At 37.5% G+C, this 20,274-nt stretch overlaps 1 protein-coding gene across 1 annotated transcript; it reads left to right on the forward strand.

Moving 5' to 3' along the window:
• The first annotated feature begins 11,484 nt into the window (after positions 1-11,484).
• On the forward strand, positions 11,485-12,589 carry LOC131319686 (uncharacterized). The gene has a single exon (XM_058350060.1). It carries the CDS (start codon positions 11,759-11,761, stop codon positions 12,386-12,388), a length of 630 nt encoding a protein of 209 aa, XP_058206043.1. The 5' UTR covers positions 11,485-11,758; the 3' UTR covers positions 12,389-12,589.
• Positions 12,590-20,274: the final 7,685 nt, after the last annotated feature.

The raw sequence follows: 20,274 nt of genomic DNA on the forward strand, positions 1-20,274 counted from the left end.
CGTAATAATATCTCCTATCAATTCTTAAAAAAAAAAACAAAAATATTCTCAAGGAATTATTCCTGATTGGTCCTATGTGGATGGACTACACCCCAACAAGTCCCAGCCAAATTAGTTTAACAAAGCCCATACCCCAAAAGATCATGTCACTAAATTTATAGTGGAAAAAAAAGAGCCTACACTCCCAAAAAAATCAATTTTTTTATACTTAATATTACATTCATTATTGGACTTGTTTTATAAATCTCGTCGAGTAGATTTAAATATTTTTTTTTCAAAATCGGATGTATAAAAAAAAAAGTTGTAAGAATTTTAAGAATTAAAATAGAGAGAGGGAGAGGGGCAAAAGAAGTGAGAGATAGAGGACCACAGAAGAGAGAAAGAGAGAGACGCGGATGCATATACTCCAAAAGAGAGGTGCATGTGCATTTGTTTTGAGCGTCTCGCGAGCCAATATTGTAAAAAACACATGCCTCAGAACTAGGGGTTTTAAATAAGCAGGTTTGAGCCAAATTGGATAAATTATATGTGAGTTGGGTGATTGACCTATTTAGAGCTCATATTTAGAGCTCAGTTGTTATTATCATAATTACTCATACACAATCCGACCCATTTATTTAAAATGAAACCCGACATATCCATTAACCCAACTCTAGATATATTAAAATGTAAAATAACTAAAACACCCATGTACACTGAAATGACCATATTATCCATGCACATCTAAATGACCAAATTATCCCTATACACTAAATGACCAAATTATCCCTATACACTAAATGACCAAATTATCCATGTACAATAAAATGACCATATTTACCCTTGTACATCTCAAATGACTAAAATATCCTCTCTTTTTCAGATGGCCTTATATTCACACAAGAAAATAAAAATGAGTAATTACAATTACTCATTTTTAACATCTAGTAAAAAATGATTTAAATGAGTTGACTATTGACTAGAAAAAAAAAAAAGAAAAAGAAGAAGAAGAAGAAGAATTGACTATTGCCAACTCCAAAAAATTTCTTAAAAAATAAAAAAATAAAAAAACTTTTCAAACAGGCTGCTCGGGGCACGGCTCAACTCTTTAGTAACTGAGGCGAGCCTAAGCTCGAGTTTTTGGCTCATTTATTAAACAAGCCAAGCTCGACAATCCAAAGTTTGGCTCATCTTGCAAAAGTTCGGCTCGTTTGTATGAGCTCGGTTTGTTTGAACTCAAGCTCGAGTTTTAAGCTCGTTTCATAAAGAAACGGAGCTCAAACACTACGAAACTTGACTCGGCTCGTTGACACCTCTACTCAAACAAGACATCAAACACCTTGTAGGCACCATCTCTGCATACTGATAGTAAAACGAACACATATACAATGAATTGACAAGCTGAGAGGAATCAGCGTCAAAGTACTCTTCCTTTGGCTAAATATTGCTGAGATCATTCACGATGGCGGTGAGCTCGAATTCTCCATTGTAATCGCCTCCACGGATTGGCTTTGACAAGTGCCCCACAGTGTGTCTGTGGATTTGATTTTGACGACCTCAGTGGAGGAAGAATGAGATTCAGTGGGGTAATTTCAATTTATATCATATTTTTCCAATTGTTTTTTAGTGGGTTATGTTGCTGACTTATTGGGTCATTTAAGTTGACCTAATTAAAGTTCAATTAGACCCAATTAATAAATAGATTAGATGGATTGGACCTTTTCTGACCCAACTAATAAATGGGTTAGGTTGGGTTTATTTTTTAGTAGATGAGTTTGGGTTGATTAATGAGTATGGGTTCAATTTGTCACCCCTACTCAGAACCTACACAACATTGAACTTAGGCCCCGCTCCAATTTCAAAAATAAGTATCTATTTTTAAATTTAAAAATAATGAGTTTACCGAAATTAAAAAATATACAATATGGATATTATTTAATAGATTTCGATCAATGAGATCTTTTGAATGATATAAAAAAGACAAATGCTAAAGGGTGACCGGGTACGTGGGTCCAATTGGTCAGCTTTCCAATTCTCCCTGTACTGACAATGACATCACAAATACTTTTAATATGTTTTGCAAATTTAACCTTAGTTTTGTAACTAATAACAAAATAACCAATAACCCAATCAGAAAGAAAAAGTAATGTGCGCCATTCCCCAAGCATTTTCCCCCTTTTTTGCCTCTTTTAGACGCTATATATGCACAGTAATTTCTTTTTCACCTTTTCTTCTTCTAAACTCTATGTTTCTCCATCTCTTAAACTTGTTTTGATCGACAGGAAGTAGGGATGGCAATTATCTCTGATCCGTTCCCGCCTCTGACCTCCCCGCCCCAATCCGAGCGGGTATTCCCCGATCCAATAGGCAAATGGGGTGGGTATGGTATTTGCTTCCCCCACCCCGTTTTAACCGGATCCAAACCTGATTATAGATATTTATATTTTTGTATGTATATTTCAAAATAAATTTCATTGTTTTGATATAATAAGAGCAATATACCAATTAATAAAATACTAATTTATGTCTTTATTTTTTTTAAAAAAAAAAATCCAACTCTCATCAATCATCAATATCTTGTTTTTTTTTTTTTCAAAACACTCTAAAAAGAACAAAACTAGTCAAATTATTATGGTGAATGGGGAACCGATTTTCTCTCGACCCCAACACCTCCCCGATTTTTTCCACTCCGACTCCGATCCGATATAGAACGGGGCAGGTTTGGGAAACGCTAAATCCAACCCGATCCGCCCCATTGCCATCCCTAATTGGAAGGTCGGAGAGCTTTCTATTACACCTGACGTGCTTCAAAAACTTTTTTGGCGTTGTTCGAGTTCTCACTTAATTATGCACTTACGAGCTGATTTATTTGTGGCTTGGTGTTTAGGCATTTCTATGCACTTTTGGTGTTGTTCAAGTTCTAAAATACAAGATATTTGGGTTCAGGTGTAGTTCATCTGATTTGTGTAAATTTGGCTTGGAAACTCTGACTTGGACTTGTCAACCACCTCAAAAAGAAAAGCAGTTGTGCTACCCGTTAGCCGGACCGGCGATACAAGTTAGACTCGCATAACTCAATAAGAACTCGTATAACTGTTTACTTTTCGTGTCGATCCGTTAACATGAAATGACGCGAATAGAATACAACTCTTGATAATTAGCTTGTCGAGACAAACTAACAATTCATAAACTTTTACGCAAAAATAAAAAAAAATTAAAAATTGTAAAACTAACAAATACGAAAAATTTAAATAAAGACAAAACAAAATGCCAAGTTGATTTTTTTTTAAAGGAAATTGGCTTGTTCGTTTTGGGTTTTGAATGAGATTAAGTGGAGAGAAATAAATACAAAAATATATTGAAAATCGATGTAGGAGTTTTACATCCCCAAACGGAAAAAGAAAAGAAAAAGAAAAGAGAAAGGGTAAAGACATGTCAATCAAAAGAAAAGATAAAGACAGATGCCAATAAAAAAAACAAAAAGAGAAGAAGGTCAAAATTGTAAGCAGAAAAGGTCACCCATTGTTTGAGGGTATAGTTGTCAATTAAAAATACATTGGTAAGCACGTGGCCGGTCTTTTCTTCCTTGATTGGGAATAGGGCTGCAAACGAGCCGAGCCGAGTTTTAGAGTGTTCGAGCTCGGTTCGCCAAAAATTTAGTTGGCTCGAGCTCGGCTCGAGAAGTATTTACAGAGCTCGAGCTCGGCTCGCTCGGCTGGTTTATGAAACAAAAAAAAAATATATATATATATATATATATATAAAATATAGTTGAGCTCGCGAGCCAATTCGAGCCGAGTTTCGACTAGCTCGAGCTCGGCTGGTTTACGAAACGAGCTTAGGACTCGAGCTCGAGCTCGTTCGTTTGTGTCTCGAACCGAGCCGAGCCGAGCCGTTGTCGAGCCGAGCTCCGAGCCGCTCGCGAGCGGCTCGGATCGTTTGCAACCCTAATTGGAAACTAAGAAGTTCATGTCTTTTGTGGTTTAAAAAAGTAAAAACAGTCAAGAGTTTTAGAAAAATAACCGGTGCATAGTAGCATTGGTTAGCCGGACCCTATAAAAAATATTTAAAAAATATTTTCATAAATATATTATTTTTAAGTTTAAAAATTAAAAATAAATATTTATTTTTAAAAAAAATAAAGTGGAACATGGCCTTATAAGAGAAGGATCTCCCAAGTCATGAACTAAAAAATAAGACCGGCCCAGCATTATCCCATATCAAGGGCTTATTCCTAATGAGTTTGCGGGCCTAGCCCAAAACCATTCTAATTGGAAGTTTGGAATTACTCGTCCCTCTCGGTCAGTCGTGCCATTGTGCCAACCACCAGTGTTCAAACTTCAAACTATAGCTCTTTCTTTCTTTTCTTTTTGTGCAATTGTAGGGTGTCCCGGACAACTTGTATGCATTTTGGACTAGTTTCTACAGTCCCTAACTCCCACAGCTGGTTCATACGCTTACACGTGGTGATAAGGTGACTCCAAAAGAGTTTCTTTCAAGAAAAATCGAACATAGGACTTTAGAAGAAAACAAACCCTTAACTCCTAAGCCAACACCAATAGGCAAACCGTTTGGGTTTTGCATAGCTCATTTTCAGCTGTAATGATAAAAATCCTAGGTCTCTGGTACATGGGTTATATCACCAAATTCTCGATAGAACTCAAAACCATTGCGCGAGACATTAAAATTGATACGGCTTTTGTACTTTTATCCAAGTCAAAGACAATAATGTGTGAGATAAAGGCATTGGGATAGGAAATTGATATTCGCGCTCGTCTTCTTACTGATGGCGCTCCACTTTGTTTAGTAACTTCATGTTAAAATTGGAGCGTCATCAGTAAAAAGTGAAACGCGAAAGTCAGTTTCCTTGGGATATATATATTTTTGTTTGAATCTATCGATGAATAGGCTAACAAACTTACGAAACTGTTTGAAATCGAGTTTGTTTTTTGCTATTAGAGATAAATTAATGAAGCTTGAACATTTTGTAGCCCATTAAGTATCAAACCAAGTTCGAATACCATTCGGCTCGTTCACTTTATCATATAATAGATCTCGGGCTGTATCAAGCGATTCGAATTTGGGTCAGGATATTGGGTCGGGTGTGGTTGGGCTTAGTGTTGGGTCCAAGTTGAGAGGAGGGGGGGGGGGGGGGGGGGGGGAGGTGGAAATTAGGAGTATTAACTGATCAAGAAGGACAAAACTTCTGAGATGATGATATGTGCTATGGTGGTTAAACTTTGTTCAGGAAAAGAAGTGTGACTAGCTAGCTAGTCGCAAATGGTTAACCTCTGTTGTATTGTGGTACTCTCTCTGTCCTACTTTGTCCTTTGCGAGGGAATCCTACTTTGTACTTTGTTTGTTCAATATATTTTTTTTTGTCCCAAAATATTTGTTTATTTCAAAAGTTGAAGTACTAATTTTATTTTATTTTGCCCTTCTCTTTTGTAGTATTAAATTGTTAAAAATCTTTTTCATGAACAATGATCAAAACCATCCATTTTGTAGATTCCACAAAGAAGAATATTTATGGAAAATCTGTATGATTGAACATTAGTTGACATATAGTAAAATGTATTGATGATATAGGCATTTTATGTTCAAAATCATACATGTATGTGTTATAAAGCAAAATGCACATTGTTCATATAGTTATTGAAATTCAATTAATCAAACTTTTTTTTTCGTAGATGATTTCTCTGCGGAATCTACGATATGAACTATTCCGATCAATGTTTCAGATCCCTAATTAAAGCCCAAAAACGGAGTATGGATCGAACATGCCTGCTCCAAGTCCACACAACTTTGGCTATAACAACATATAGGTACCATGTGATGTCATCCAAAGGAAAAACGTAAAGAGAAAACCAGCAAAATTCCACATTATAAGGAGAAGTCCGTTACAAGGCATTTTGCTTCTAGGACTTGATTGCTAGGAAATGACTAGGAAGGGACATAATATGAGTTGGACAAGGAGCGGTCAGAAGATTGTTGTGGTGTCTCATTATTTGTAATTGACGGTGAATATTGTAGTTTTATTGTATAGTTAGTGTAATTTACAAACATTAACCGGGTCAAATTAATATTTGAAATAAAAAATCAGATAGTATTACTTGTTTTCCAACTCAATGACAACATATTCTTGACGTCACCAAAAACTGTAGCATTTCGGGAAGGGGGAGGGGGGGGGGGGGGGGGGGGGTGCCACCGCCCCTAAGGGCCGGCAGCTTGCTGCTATGCTTCAAACTGTGCCGTTTCAAGTACAAATGAAATGACACCATCTCCTTCATTTAATCCTTGTTTGGCTTGTCCTTCCCACCACACCATATTTGATGATTTTGTGGGGTTCATTTTGGATCCCAAAAAATTATTCAAACGGGAAGTTGTTCTTAAAATATTTTTTTATGGGTTCATGTAAAAAATTAGTTCAATTCGACATCCGTAAGTGCTTTTTCAGCATCCTTAGAGACCTTACGAATTCTGAAAAAACTTCACTGATATCATATTGAGCTAATTTTTTTTCGAGGAACCAATGAAAAGTATTTTAAAATTAAGGAACAGTTTGAATCATCTCTGTGGTTCCCAAAATGGGCCCCAAAATAAATCAATTAATAATCTAAAATTGAGTGTTCAGTTGTTAATCTATGACTTTTTAAGACTTCATAGGGCCCCTAAGAATGTTAAAAAAGTCCTTACAGATATCGGATTTTGCAATTTTTTTACAAGAATTCATAAAAAAATATTTTAAGAATAATTTACGATTATAATCATTTTTTTTAAACCTGAAATGGGCCCCACAAAATTATGAAACAACATGCCCATTTATTAATTGATTGAGATCATAGCCGTAAGGGCTTTTTAGATTATTGATTGATTTTTTTGTGGGGCTCATTTCGGGGACCACAAAGATGATTCAAACTGTTTATTAGTTTAAATTAAGAATACTTTTCATTGGTTCCTCAAAAAAAAATTAGCTCAATTCAATATCAGTAAAACTTTTTCAGAATTCGTAAGGCCCTTACCTATGCTGAAAAACTCTTACGGATATCGGACTGAGCTACTTTTTTACACGAACCCATAGAACAAAATTTTAAGAATAACTTGTGGTTTGAATCATTTTTTGAAATCCGAAATGGACCCCGCAAAATCATTAAACATGATGTGGTGGGAAGAACAAGCCAAACAAGGATTAAATGAATAAGATGGTGTCATTTCTTTTGTGCTTGAAACGGCACAGTTTGAGGCATAGCAGCAAGCTGTTGTCCCTGAGGGGCAGCAGCCCATCGATACTCAGTTTCGACCCATATATCTATAATTTGTGAATCAAATAGCGCGTACAACAGATCATAAGAAAATAAGTAAAACATTCAGAAATTTTACGCACACAACTTTAAAACTCAATTCGGTTGTGTCCAAAACCGTTTCTATGTGTCTATCGAACAAACGCGGATGCAATCGTATTTTAAAGTTGTGTGCATAGTAATGTTCTACTAAAACACATCAAGGACAAACCCCAGAGGATAGTATCAAACTAAACGATTGGCATATATCGAGAAGAGTGGAAGACTTTCGTATTACCAACCTCTTGAGACTTGGCAAGATAACCGTGTTGTGAGCTTTACATCCGGGAAAAACAAATCCCCATTAAGCCCATACCTATTTCCTCTTTCATTTTCAGCGTCGAAGCTTCTATCACCATTTTCCAACACTCCAAAATATCTGAAAAACTTACCCACAAAAGTCAAGATTCAAAGCTGCCACCTAACACCTTTCTGTACCTTCAAATATTCGTTTCCCTCTCTCTCCTCTCTCTCTCTCTCTCTCTCCTCGAACACATTCTTCAAAGGAAGGCGTTTCTCTAACTTCCTTCCTTTGCCCACAACTTGCATGTACACACCCGATGTAAGATAGTACTTATATTCCCCATCTATAAATAGAGCCCCCCACTTTCCATTAACATCCACAAACAACATTCATCAGCACTGCTACAGAGCAAAAGCCAAAAGAAATATATCTTCTTAGTTAAAAATCCTTTAAACTCAGCCCTTCTACTTGATTATCTTTCCTCTGTTTCACTCTCTAGATTGCTATGGCAGAGGGGCAGAAATCAGGATATGACACCATCTCCTTCATTTAATCCTTGTTTGGCTTGTCCTTCCCACCACACCATATTTGATGATTTTGTGGGGTTCATTTTGGATCCCAAAAAATTATTCAAACGGGAAGTTGTTCTTAAAATATTTTTTTATGGGTTCATGTAAAAAATTAGTTCAATTCGACATCCGTAAGTGCTTTTTCAGCATCCTTAGAGACCTTACGAATTCTGAAAAAACTTCACTGATATCATATTGAGCTAATTTTTTTTCGAGGAACCAATGAAAAGTATTTTAAAATTAAGGAACAGTTTGAATCATCTCTGTGGTTCCCAAAATGGGCCCCAAAATAAATCAATTAATAATCTAAAATTGAGTGTTCAGTTGTTAATCTATGACTTTTTAAGACTTCATAGGGCCCCTAAGAATGTTAAAAAAGTCCTTACAGATATCGGATTTTGCAATTTTTTTACAAGAATTCATAAAAAAATATTTTAAGAATAATTTACGATTATAATCATTTTTTTTAAACCTGAAATGGGCCCCACAAAATTATGAAACAACATGCCCATTTATTAATTGATTGAGATCATAGCCGTAAGGGCTTTTTAGATTATTGATTGATTTTTTTGTGGGGCTCATTTCGGGGACCACAAAGATGATTCAAACTGTTTATTAGTTTAAATTAAGAATACTTTTCATTGGTTCCTCAAAAAAAAATTAGCTCAATTCAATATCAGTAAAACTTTTTCAGAATTCGTAAGGCCCTTACCTATGCTGAAAAACTCTTACGGATATCGGACTGAGCTACTTTTTTACACGAACCCATAGAACAAAATTTTAAGAATAACTTGTGGTTTGAATCATTTTTTGAAATCCGAAATGGACCCCGCAAAATCATTAAACATGATGTGGTGGGAAGAACAAGCCAAACAAGGATTAAATGAATAAGATGGTGTCATTTCTTTTGTGCTTGAAACGGCACAGTTTGAGGCATAGCAGCAAGCTGTTGTCCCTGAGGGGCAGCAGCCCATCGATACTCAGTTTCGACCCATATATCTATAATTTGTGAATCAAATAGCGCGTACAACAGATCATAAGAAAATAAGTAAAACATTCAGAAATTTTACGCACACAACTTTAAAACTCAATTCGGTTGTGTCCAAAACCGTTTCTATGTGTCTATCGAACAAACGCGGATGCAATCGTATTTTAAAGTTGTGTGCATAGTAATGTTCTACTAAAACACATCAAGGACAAACCCCAGAGGATAGTATCAAACTAAACGATTGGCATATATCGAGAAGAGTGGAAGACTTTCGTATTACCAACCTCTTGAGACTTGGCAAGATAACCGTGTTGTGAGCTTTACATCCGGGAAAAACAAATCCCCATTAAGCCCATACCTATTTCCTCTTTCATTTTCAGCGTCGAAGCTTCTATCACCATTTTCCAACACTCCAAAATATCTGAAAAACTTACCCACAAAAGTCAAGATTCAAAGCTGCCACCTAACACCTTTCTGTACCTTCAAATATTCGTTTCCCTCTCTCTCCTCTCTCTCTCTCTCTCTCTCTCTCCTCGAACACATTCTTCAAAGGAAGGCGTTTCTCTAACTTCCTTCCTTTGCCCACAACTTGCATGTACACACCCGATGTAAGATAGTACTTATATTCCCCATCTATAAATAGAGCCCCCCACTTTCCATTAACATCCACAAACAACATTCATCAGCACTGCTACAGAGCAAAAGCCAAAAGAAATATATCTTCTTAGTTAAAAATCCTTTAAACTCAGCCCTTCTACTTGATTATCTTTCCTCTGTTTCACTCTCTAGATTGCTATGGCAGAGGGGCAGAAATCAGGATATGACACCATCTCCTTCATTTAATCCTTGTTTGGCTTGTCCTTCCCACCACACCATATTTGATGATTTTGTGGGGTTCATTTTGGATCCCAAAAAATTATTCAAACGGGAAGTTGTTCTTAAAATATTTTTTTATGGGTTCATGTAAAAAATTAGTTCAATTCGACATCCGTAAGTGCTTTTTCAGCATCCTTAGAGACCTTACGAATTCTGAAAAAACTTCACTGATATCATATTGAGCTAATTTTTTTTCGAGGAACCAATGAAAAGTATTTTAAAATTAAGGAACAGTTTGAATCATCTCTGTGGTTCCCAAAATGGGCCCCAAAATAAATCAATTAATAATCTAAAATTGAGTGTTCAGTTGTTAATCTATGACTTTTTAAGACTTCATAGGGCCCCTAAGAATGTTAAAAAAGTCCTTACAGATATCGGATTTTGCAATTTTTTTACAAGAATTCATAAAAAAATATTTTAAGAATAATTTACGATTATAATCATTTTTTTTAAACCTGAAATGGGCCCCACAAAATTATGAAACAACATGCCCATTTATTAATTGATTGAGATCATAGCCGTAAGGGCTTTTTAGATTATTGATTGATTTTTTTGTGGGGCTCATTTCGGGGACCACAAAGATGATTCAAACTGTTTATTAGTTTAAATTAAGAATACTTTTCATTGGTTCCTCAAAAAAAAATTAGCTCAATTCAATATCAGTAAAACTTTTTCAGAATTCGTAAGGCCCTTACCTATGCTGAAAAACTCTTACGGATATCGGACTGAGCTACTTTTTTACACGAACCCATAGAACAAAATTTTAAGAATAACTTGTGGTTTGAATCATTTTTTGAAATCCGAAATGGACCCCGCAAAATCATTAAACATGATGTGGTGGGAAGAACAAGCCAAACAAGGATTAAATGAATAAGATGGTGTCATTTCTTTTGTGCTTGAAACGGCACAGTTTGAGGCATAGCAGCAAGCTGTTGTCCCTGAGGGGCAGCAGCCCATCGATACTCAGTTTCGACCCATATATCTATAATTTGTGAATCAAATAGCGCGTACAACAGATCATAAGAAAATAAGTAAAACATTCAGAAATTTTACGCACACAACTTTAAAACTCAATTCGGTTGTGTCCAAAACCGTTTCTATGTGTCTATCGAACAAACGCGGATGCAATCGTATTTTAAAGTTGTGTGCATAGTAATGTTCTACTAAAACACATCAAGGACAAACCCCAGAGGATAGTATCAAACTAAACGATTGGCATATATCGAGAAGAGTGGAAGACTTTCGTATTACCAACCTCTTGAGACTTGGCAAGATAACCGTGTTGTGAGCTTTACATCCGGGAAAAACAAATCCCCATTAAGCCCATACCTATTTCCTCTTTCATTTTCAGCGTCGAAGCTTCTATCACCATTTTCCAACACTCCAAAATATCTGAAAAACTTACCCACAAAAGTCAAGATTCAAAGCTGCCACCTAACACCTTTCTGTACCTTCAAATATTCGTTTCCCTCTCTCTCCTCTCTCTCTCTCTCTCTCTCCTCGAACACATTCTTCAAAGGAAGGCGTTTCTCTAACTTCCTTCCTTTGCCCACAACTTGCATGTACACACCCGATGTAAGATAGTACTTATATTCCCCATCTATAAATAGAGCCCCCCACTTTCCATTAACATCCACAAACAACATTCATCAGCACTGCTACAGAGCAAAAGCCAAAAGAAATATATCTTCTTAGTTAAAAATCCTTTAAACTCAGCCCTTCTACTTGATTATCTTTCCTCTGTTTCACTCTCTAGATTGCTATGGCAGAGGGGCAGAAATCAGGATATGACGGCCACCCATTGGCACCCGTCAACGGTTATGCCCGAAGCGACGCGGAGGCAGCGACTACTAATACAGAGGAGCTCCGCCGCCAGAAGCGGAAGAAGTATTTGATATACTTCGCAGCATTTGTGGTATTCCAAACTCTTATCATAGTCCTGTTTTCGTTAACTGTGATGAAAGTAAAGACTCCCAAATTCCGGGTCCGCTCTTCTTCTTGGATTAACATGGTCGACGTCCAACAAACTTCGTTTACCCTCAACATGAATGCTGAATTCGGGATCAAGAACACCAATTTCGGTCCATACAAGTACGACAGCACCATGGTCTACTTCCAGTACAACGGTATTCAAGTTGGGAGTGCCGTTATTCCCAAGTCAAAAGCCAATTTCCTATCTACCAAAAAGATCAATGTCCCAGTGGACCTCTCATCTGCCAATCTATCGGGCAATACTTCGAATTCTGAATATTTGACTCTGACGAGCACGGCCAGATTGAGCGGGAAGGTGGAGCTGATGCTCATCTTCAAGAAAAAGAAAGCCGTGAACATGGATTGCATCATGGATGTCAATACCAGGACCAGAGAGCTCCTGAATATCGTTTGCAAATGATAGTTTCTTAAGCTGCGTGCTTTGGAAATTATTTTTTGTCCTTTTAATTTTATAACCATATGTATTTTTGTTTCTCATAATTATATTGGGGACAGTACGTTCGTGTTTGATGTATTATAGCGAGGCTGTAGTCCCCCTACTGTGGTAATTTTCTTTGTAATTTTCTTTTGCTTATTGAATGGATTTGTATTGGTAGATTTATCTGTCTTGATTCTCGATCTTGAATGCTTCAGAGTTGACTGCTTGTGAAAGGAAGTTTAGGGTTGTATAAATTATCCAAAAAAAAAAAACTTTAGGGTTGTGTTTGTTGTAACGAACGCTATGAATGCAAGCTAAGAACGAGAAATTGAAAACTAAACAAGAAATCACAAAGACACAAGATATACGTGGTTCCCCAAGATGGGTACGTCCACGGGCGAGGAGAGAGAGGATTCACTAACCAACGTGAAGAAGAGATACAAAGAGCCGGCTATAATCCGTAACTCTAGAAAGGCCACAATATGAAAGCCCAAAAGATAATTTCTAGAAGTACCCCAAAAGCCTTATTTATAATAGGCTACAAAAACGGGAACAACATAATTAACCAATGTGGGACTAAAGAATACAAGGCATTCCTAACAATTCTCCACCTTGACTTGAATTCCACTGAACCAAATCACCAAATATAGCTATCCCCTTCTAACCTCTCACTCGCCAAATGCCCCCGAGGGGCGATCAACTGCAAATACCAAGCAATGCTTGAACTTGGCAACCGGAACCGGTTTAGTCAACATATCTGCTGGGTTATCTGCCGTACCCACTTTCTTCACCTCAACTTGCTTCTGTGAGATGATATCCCGAACGAAGTGATACCTGACATCGATATGCTTAGTTCTCTCATGATACATCAGATTTTTAGTCAAATGTATAGCACTCTGCGAATCACAAAATACTGAACTCACACCCTGTGCAAGACCAAGCTCACAAAGCAAACCTCTCATCCACAATGCCTCCTTCACAGCTTCAGCAATGGCCATATACTCCGCTTCTGTTGTAGACAGCGCAACTGTAGCCTGTAAAGTAGCTTTCCAACTAATGGCACTTCCGGACAGAGTAAAGACATAACCTGTCAGAGACCTCCTCTTATCGTGGTCACCGGCAAAATCCGAATCAACATAACCAACAGCATGATCACCAGAATTGACAATCCCAAACAATAGACCAACACCTGCAGTTCCGCACAAATACCGTAGTATCCATTTCACAGCCTCCCAATGTGCCTTTCCTGGACGCCCCATATAACGACTAACGACACTAACTGCATGTGAAATATCAGGACGAGTACATACTATGGCGTACATAAGGCTCCCAACTGCGCACGAATATGGAACCTGAGACATATACTTCTCCTCATCCTCCGACTGTGGTGACAACTCAGCTGAAAGTCGAAAGTGTGCTGCCAAAGGGGTACTGACTGGCTTCGAGTTCTGCATGGCAAAGCGCTCAAGTACTTTAAGAACATAAGACTTCTGATTCAAAAATAATTTGCCAGCTACTCGATCTCTGCAAATCTCCATACCCAAAATACGTTTTGCCACACCCAAATCTTTCATCTCAAATTCACCACCTAACTGTTGTTTCAACCTGTTGATTTCTGACACACTCTTGGCAACAATAAGCATATCATCAACATACAATAGTAGATAAACAAATGAACCATCTGGAAGTTTTCGAAAATATACACAACTGTCATACTCACTCCTAGAATATGACTGGCTTATCATAAAAGTATCAAACCACTTATACCACTGCCTAGGGGATTGTTTGAGACCATACAAAGACTTACGAAGTAAACAAACGTGATCCTCCTTACCAGAAACAACAAATCCCTCAGGCTGACGCATATAAATCTGTTCCTCAAGCTCGCCATGCAAAAACGCAATTTTGACATCAAGTTGCTCTAACTCAAGATCATAACATGCAACAATAGCAAGCAAAGTGCGAATGGAACTATGTTTTACAACTGGTGAAAATACCTCATTGTAGTCAACACCTTCCTTCTGGCTGTATCCTTTCGCCACTAGCCGAGCTTTAAACCGAGCGTCTTCTACCCCTGGAATACCTGGTTTGCGCTTGAAGATCCACTTGCATCCAACAATCCTCTTCCCTTTCAGCGGTTCTACTAACTCCCATGTCTGATTCTTCTGAAGAGACTCAATCTCCTCATTCATAGCAACAAACCACTGTGCAGACTCAGCGCTCAAAATAGCTTCCGTATAGCTTGAAGGCTCCTCATACTCAACTGTTTCAGCAACTGATAAAGCATAGGCCACCATCTCAGAATAAGCCGAATACCTTTCAGGAGGCCGAATCTCCCTCCTTGGCCTATCTTTAGCAATAGTGCGTGGTTGCTCAACTAATGCATCAACCTCTGTGTCTGAACTCTTGAACTCCTCTTCAATTGGCTTCTCAATGTGCTTCTTCCCTGAGTCGGAAGATTCACCCAAAAACTCCACCTGCTTTGGAACACTATGTTCTTGAACTGTATCATCAACCTGCTTAGACCCCTTAATCAGATAATTTTCATCAAAAGTCACATCCCTACTGATCAAAAACTTCAAATCATCAGAGCACCATAACCTGTACCCTTTGACACCTGCTGCATAACCCAAGAAAATACACTTCTTGGCCCGTGGCTCCAGTTTACCTTCATTCACATGAGCGTAAGCTGGACACCCAAAAACACGCAACATAGAATAATCAGCCGGATGACCTGACCATACCTCAAACGGAGTCTTACACTCAATAGCAGTCGACGGAGACCTGTTCACCAAATAGCATGTTGTGGAAACGACTTCAGCCCAAAATTCTTTGCCCAATCCGGAATTGGACAACATACAACGTGCCTTCTCCAAAAGAGTCATGTTCATTCGTTCAGCCACACCATTTTGCTGAGGGGTTTTTCTCACAGTGTGATGCCTCACAATGCCCTCATCACTGCAAAATCTATCAAACTCGCCAAGACAAAACTCCATACCATTATCAGTTCTCAAACGTTTTATTTTCTTACCAGTCTGATTCTCAATCAAAGTTTTAAACTGTTTGAATGTATTAAAGGCGTCACTCTTATGTTTCAATATATACACCCAAACCTTACGAGAGAAATCATCTATAATACTCATAAAATATCGAAAACCACCTTTAGAAGTTACCTCTGCGGGACCCCAAAGATCCGAGTGAAAATAATCCACCGTGCCTTTGGTGCGATGAACAGCTGTACTGAATTTTACCCTGCACTGCTTGCCGTAGACACAATGCTCACAGAAATCCAGTTTCTCAATTTTCTGGCCACATAGCAAACCCTATTTGCTCAAAACTGTCATCCCCCTCTCGCTCATATGCCCAAGGCACATATGCCACAAACGAGTCAAGTCTGAATCTGAAACCTTGGATGAAGCAACCGTTGCTGCAGCACCTATAACTGTACTGCCCTGGAGTGTATAGAGGTTACCACGCTTCTGACCCTTCATCAGTACTAATGCACCCCTTGAGACTTTCAAAACTCCACCTTCACCGAGGAATTTGCAACCATGAGAATCAAGAGCACCCAGGGATATAAGATTTTTCTTCAAATCCGGAACATGTCGAACCTCAGATAAAGTCCTAACAATACCGTCATGCATCCTAAGCTGAATCGTTCCTGAACCAACAGTCTTACAGGCCATGTTGTTGCCCATCAAAACTGTACCACCATTGACCGCCTCATAAGTAGAAAATCACTCTCTATGCGGACACATATGGTATGAACATCCAGAATCTAGAACCCACTCGGTATTAGAGCGAGAATCGCCCTCTGTAACTGATAACACATTATCTGACTCATCTGAACTTTCAGCAATTCCAGCAATTACTTTACCCCTTTTCTGGTCTTCTTTTTCCTTCTCCTTGAGTTTTAAACAGTCACTTTTCCAGTGCCCGGGTTTCTTGCAATAATTGCACTTTCCCTTCTTCTTACCTGATGATCTGGATCTTCCCCTATTACTCGACTCCACCCTTTCTGTTGTTCTTCCCCTAACAAACAAACCCTCCGCATGTGCATCACCCTCACCTGACACTTTTTTTCCTCAATTCTTTCGAATATAGGCTGGCCTTAACATCCTCCATGGATATCGTGTCTTTGCCATACAATAGGGTTGTAACAAAGTGCTCATACGAAAGTGGTAAAGAACATAGCAAAATTAGGGCTTGGTCCTCATCCTCAATTTTACTATCAATATTTTTCAGATCCATAATAATACGGTTGAACTCGTCTAAATGATCTTTAACAGGTATACCTTATCGCATACGAAACGTATAAAGACGTTGTTTGAGATATAACCTGTTGGTGAGCGACTTCGTCATATATATGCCTTCCAACTTCAGCCAAATTCCTGCTGCTGAAGTTTCTTCTTCCACCTCGCGAAGAACGTCATCTGCCAGACTCAACTGAATAGAACTCAGAGCTTTGGCATCCGTATCATCCCAATCTTCCTCTTTGATTCCAGAACTAGTCTTGCCTAACAAAACCTTGTGCAATCCTTGTTGGGTTAACAAAGCCTTCATCTTTACTCTCCAAAGACTGAAACTGCTGCTCTGCCCATCAAACTTCGCAATCTCAAATTTAGCCGCCATAGCCACAATCGGAAACGAAACCCTAGTTTTTGCAACCTAAGGCTCTGATACCAGTTTGTTGTAACGAACGCTATGAATGCAAGCTAAGAACGAGAAATTGAAAACTAAACAAGAAATCACAAAGACACAAGATATACGTGGTTCCCCAAGATGGGTACGTCCACGGGCGAGGAGAGAGAGGATTCACTAACCAACGTGAAGAAGAGATACAAAGAGCCGGCTATAATCCGTAACTCTAGAAAGGCCACAATATGAAAGCCCAAAAGATAATTTCTAGAAGTACCCCAAAAGCCTTATTTATAATAGGCTACAAAAACGAAAACAACATAATTAACCAATGTGGGACTAAAGAATACAAGGCATTCCTAACATATACTACTACTATTTTTGGAAATTAATATTATCTTTAGATGTTGAAATTTCGTTCATTTCCCAACCCGTCCAAAAAGAATTTAATTAGGACTTGACCTGGGATTGGGACAAGGAAAGGTCTTGACAAAAATATTACTAACTTATAAGCCAAGGGGACTTTTCAAACAACTGGGCGGAAATACCTAATTAATCTGGCATTCAATAGTATTATTTTTTTACCACAATTCAAATGGGCTTGGAGCTTTTTTCTTAAGTTTTCTGCTATACATAACCGTTCGTTTGACTGATTTGTGAGCAGAAAGTGGAGTGTGCGTAGTGAAAATAATTTAACAGGCCAGGTAACTCTATTAAAAAACAATACTCTAAAAAATGGACAAAATTTTCAATGCTTTTTGGGCACTGCCACGTGGTGTCCCAAGCCTCTCCACAACCACATATTTATGTAGGGTCTGAGACTAAGTGTGAAGACCCCACAACAATGTGTGGTGGGAGCGGTGCCCCAAAGGCACTGAATAATATCTCAAAACTATGGGTATACTATTTGGAACCTACTTCGGAGTCTTACACAAATATTCTCCTCTCAAATATATTATCTCCGAATTTTTTACTGTTTTGCCATCCAAGCTCTTTTTGCCTTAAGCCATATTTTTTATCAATTTTTTTAAGAAAGTCCTCAATACACACCCCTTTAAGATGTGTGCCATATGCACCTATTGTGTGGTTCATATTGTGCCACCTCATAAAAAATTATTTGTAAAATCGGTCATTTATAACATTTTATTTCGTATCGTAACTTTTATACTAAAAATTCGTAACTTTTCATCAATATGATTCGTAACTTTTTAGCAATAGATTCATAACATTTTAAGAATCATAACATTTTTTTGTGTTTCAATGAGGGTGCATATGATATACACATAAATGAAAGGTGTGTATTGTAGTACTTTCTTATTTTTATACTTTTTAAATGTATATAACGTACCTCTATTCAAAAAGTAAAAAAAAAAAAAAGTTTGTTAAAATATTACTCCAAAACAATTGACTAAAAATAAAAAAAAAACACGCAACCGTATAATCTTCTTATCTCAAAATTGATAACCAATCATTATGATTCTTGAATTTAGATCAAGAAAATCTCTTCAAAATCAAAAAAAAAAAAACACGATTCAATTAAATTTATAGCTCTACACGCTTATCGCGTAAGTGAATCATGACCTTTCACTTTGAATTTCGGGAGAATTTTTACGTCCAAATTCTGAAACACCGGTTTCAAAAAAAGTACTCCATGCACAGTTCTTAATTGGTAAACTGGACATTACATTACATAGAAGGCACATTAAAACATGTCACTAGCATATATAGTAAGAGCTTCAATTATGCCCACTTGCGGTGAAAACCGTAGGTTTTCCGCCACTATCATTGTGGGTCTCATCGCATGTTTATCGTATGCTTTCTTTTATAAATAAAAATTCAATTTTTGATATACTTATCGATGTTCAATCAAATTGATTTTACCCGTTGATATATTATACTCTACAGGTCCAATAAGATACTATAATCGGTTCAGATTATTAAAAAATATATAAGGTGGGACCCACACTAAGCAGTAGTAGAACATCCACAATTTTCACCTCCGGCGAACAATAATAGTTTCAAAAGACACCGATGTGCAAGAGCTAGCCACAACTTTACGAGTTTGTTGACGATGGGAAATCTCTCTAATAAAACTTTCATTGAATACCAAATGTCAATTTTTAAAGAGTTTAGAGATTGCCAATCTTTTTTTGAGACACGGTGTTGAGATGATCCAAACCATTAATGTTATTGGTATCGTTGAAAAGACCATTCATGGAAAAATTCATTTTAATTGGATATCATTAATTAGGAATCAATTTTTTGTTGTTAGCTAGATACCTATAGATGTTTGAAGAAGATAAATTTTTTCACGATGAAACTCCTCAACAAGCTCTATAAAATATCGGTTCAAATTATCCCATTATGAGCTTGGTGCGTGCTTAAAGTATATTTTAAAATGGTTGACTTTTTTTATCATTTTGATTCATTTTTTTTACATTTTTCGATTATTCTCATCAAGACAAACTAAAAAGGTCAAAAAAAAAAAAATCGATAGCATGCTACTGGTAAAAAAAATGGGAAAAAAAACAAAAATAGTCCTTGTAGTTTAGTGTTTGTGTCAACTTGGTTCCTGCAGTTTGAATTGGCTCGATTTACATTTTGTAGTTTTCATTTTGTACCAACTTGGTCCAATTACTAATTGCCATTGGACTTCGTTAACCCCAGACACGAATGGGTCCCTTTTCTAGGGTTAAAACTGTAATCTGTCTTTCTCCTCTTACCCTAATATACCTCTAAACCAAAACACATAGCCTCATTATTCCATTCTCCATTTGTCGCGCCCGGGATTTTACCTTCGACCGAAACGTGTCTCGTTCGCTTTCGGGGGGAAGGAGTGAGAGGGATTAGAGCCTGAATAAGTGATCCGATTCCGATGGATTGCGACGTGGTTCTTGTAAAAAAAAGAAAAAATGAGGAGTTTTGTGTTCTATAAAAGGGGTTCGGATATTTTTGAAAAATGTTTGAATTTTAGAAAATGAAGTGGGTTTTATTTTAAAAAAGATTGAGCTTTCATCAAGCTACCTATATATCTCCGGGTAAAAGAGAAAAAGGTCCGGCAGTAGTTTGGACCACAAAAAGGGTTTAGAAAAAACTTAAGAGTCTCCATCGGGCATAGAGCTTAGGTGTCGGTCACCTCCTGAATATCGGAATAATAATTCTGGTATTTTTAGAAAAAAGAACACGGGCCAGAGAACCCGATTTTTAGAAAAAAGTGACTCCGTTTTACT

Source organism: Rhododendron vialii, chromosome 3a (assembly GCF_030253575.1).
Source record: "Rhododendron vialii isolate Sample 1 chromosome 3a, ASM3025357v1".
In the NCBI taxonomy this organism is placed as follows: Eukaryota; Viridiplantae; Streptophyta; class Magnoliopsida; order Ericales; family Ericaceae; genus Rhododendron; species Rhododendron vialii.

Coding starts and splice junctions, on each gene's coding strand:
- LOC131319686 (XM_058350060.1), top strand. CDS start 11,759: ATGGCAGAGGGGCAGAAATCAGGATATGACGGCCACCCATTGGCACCC.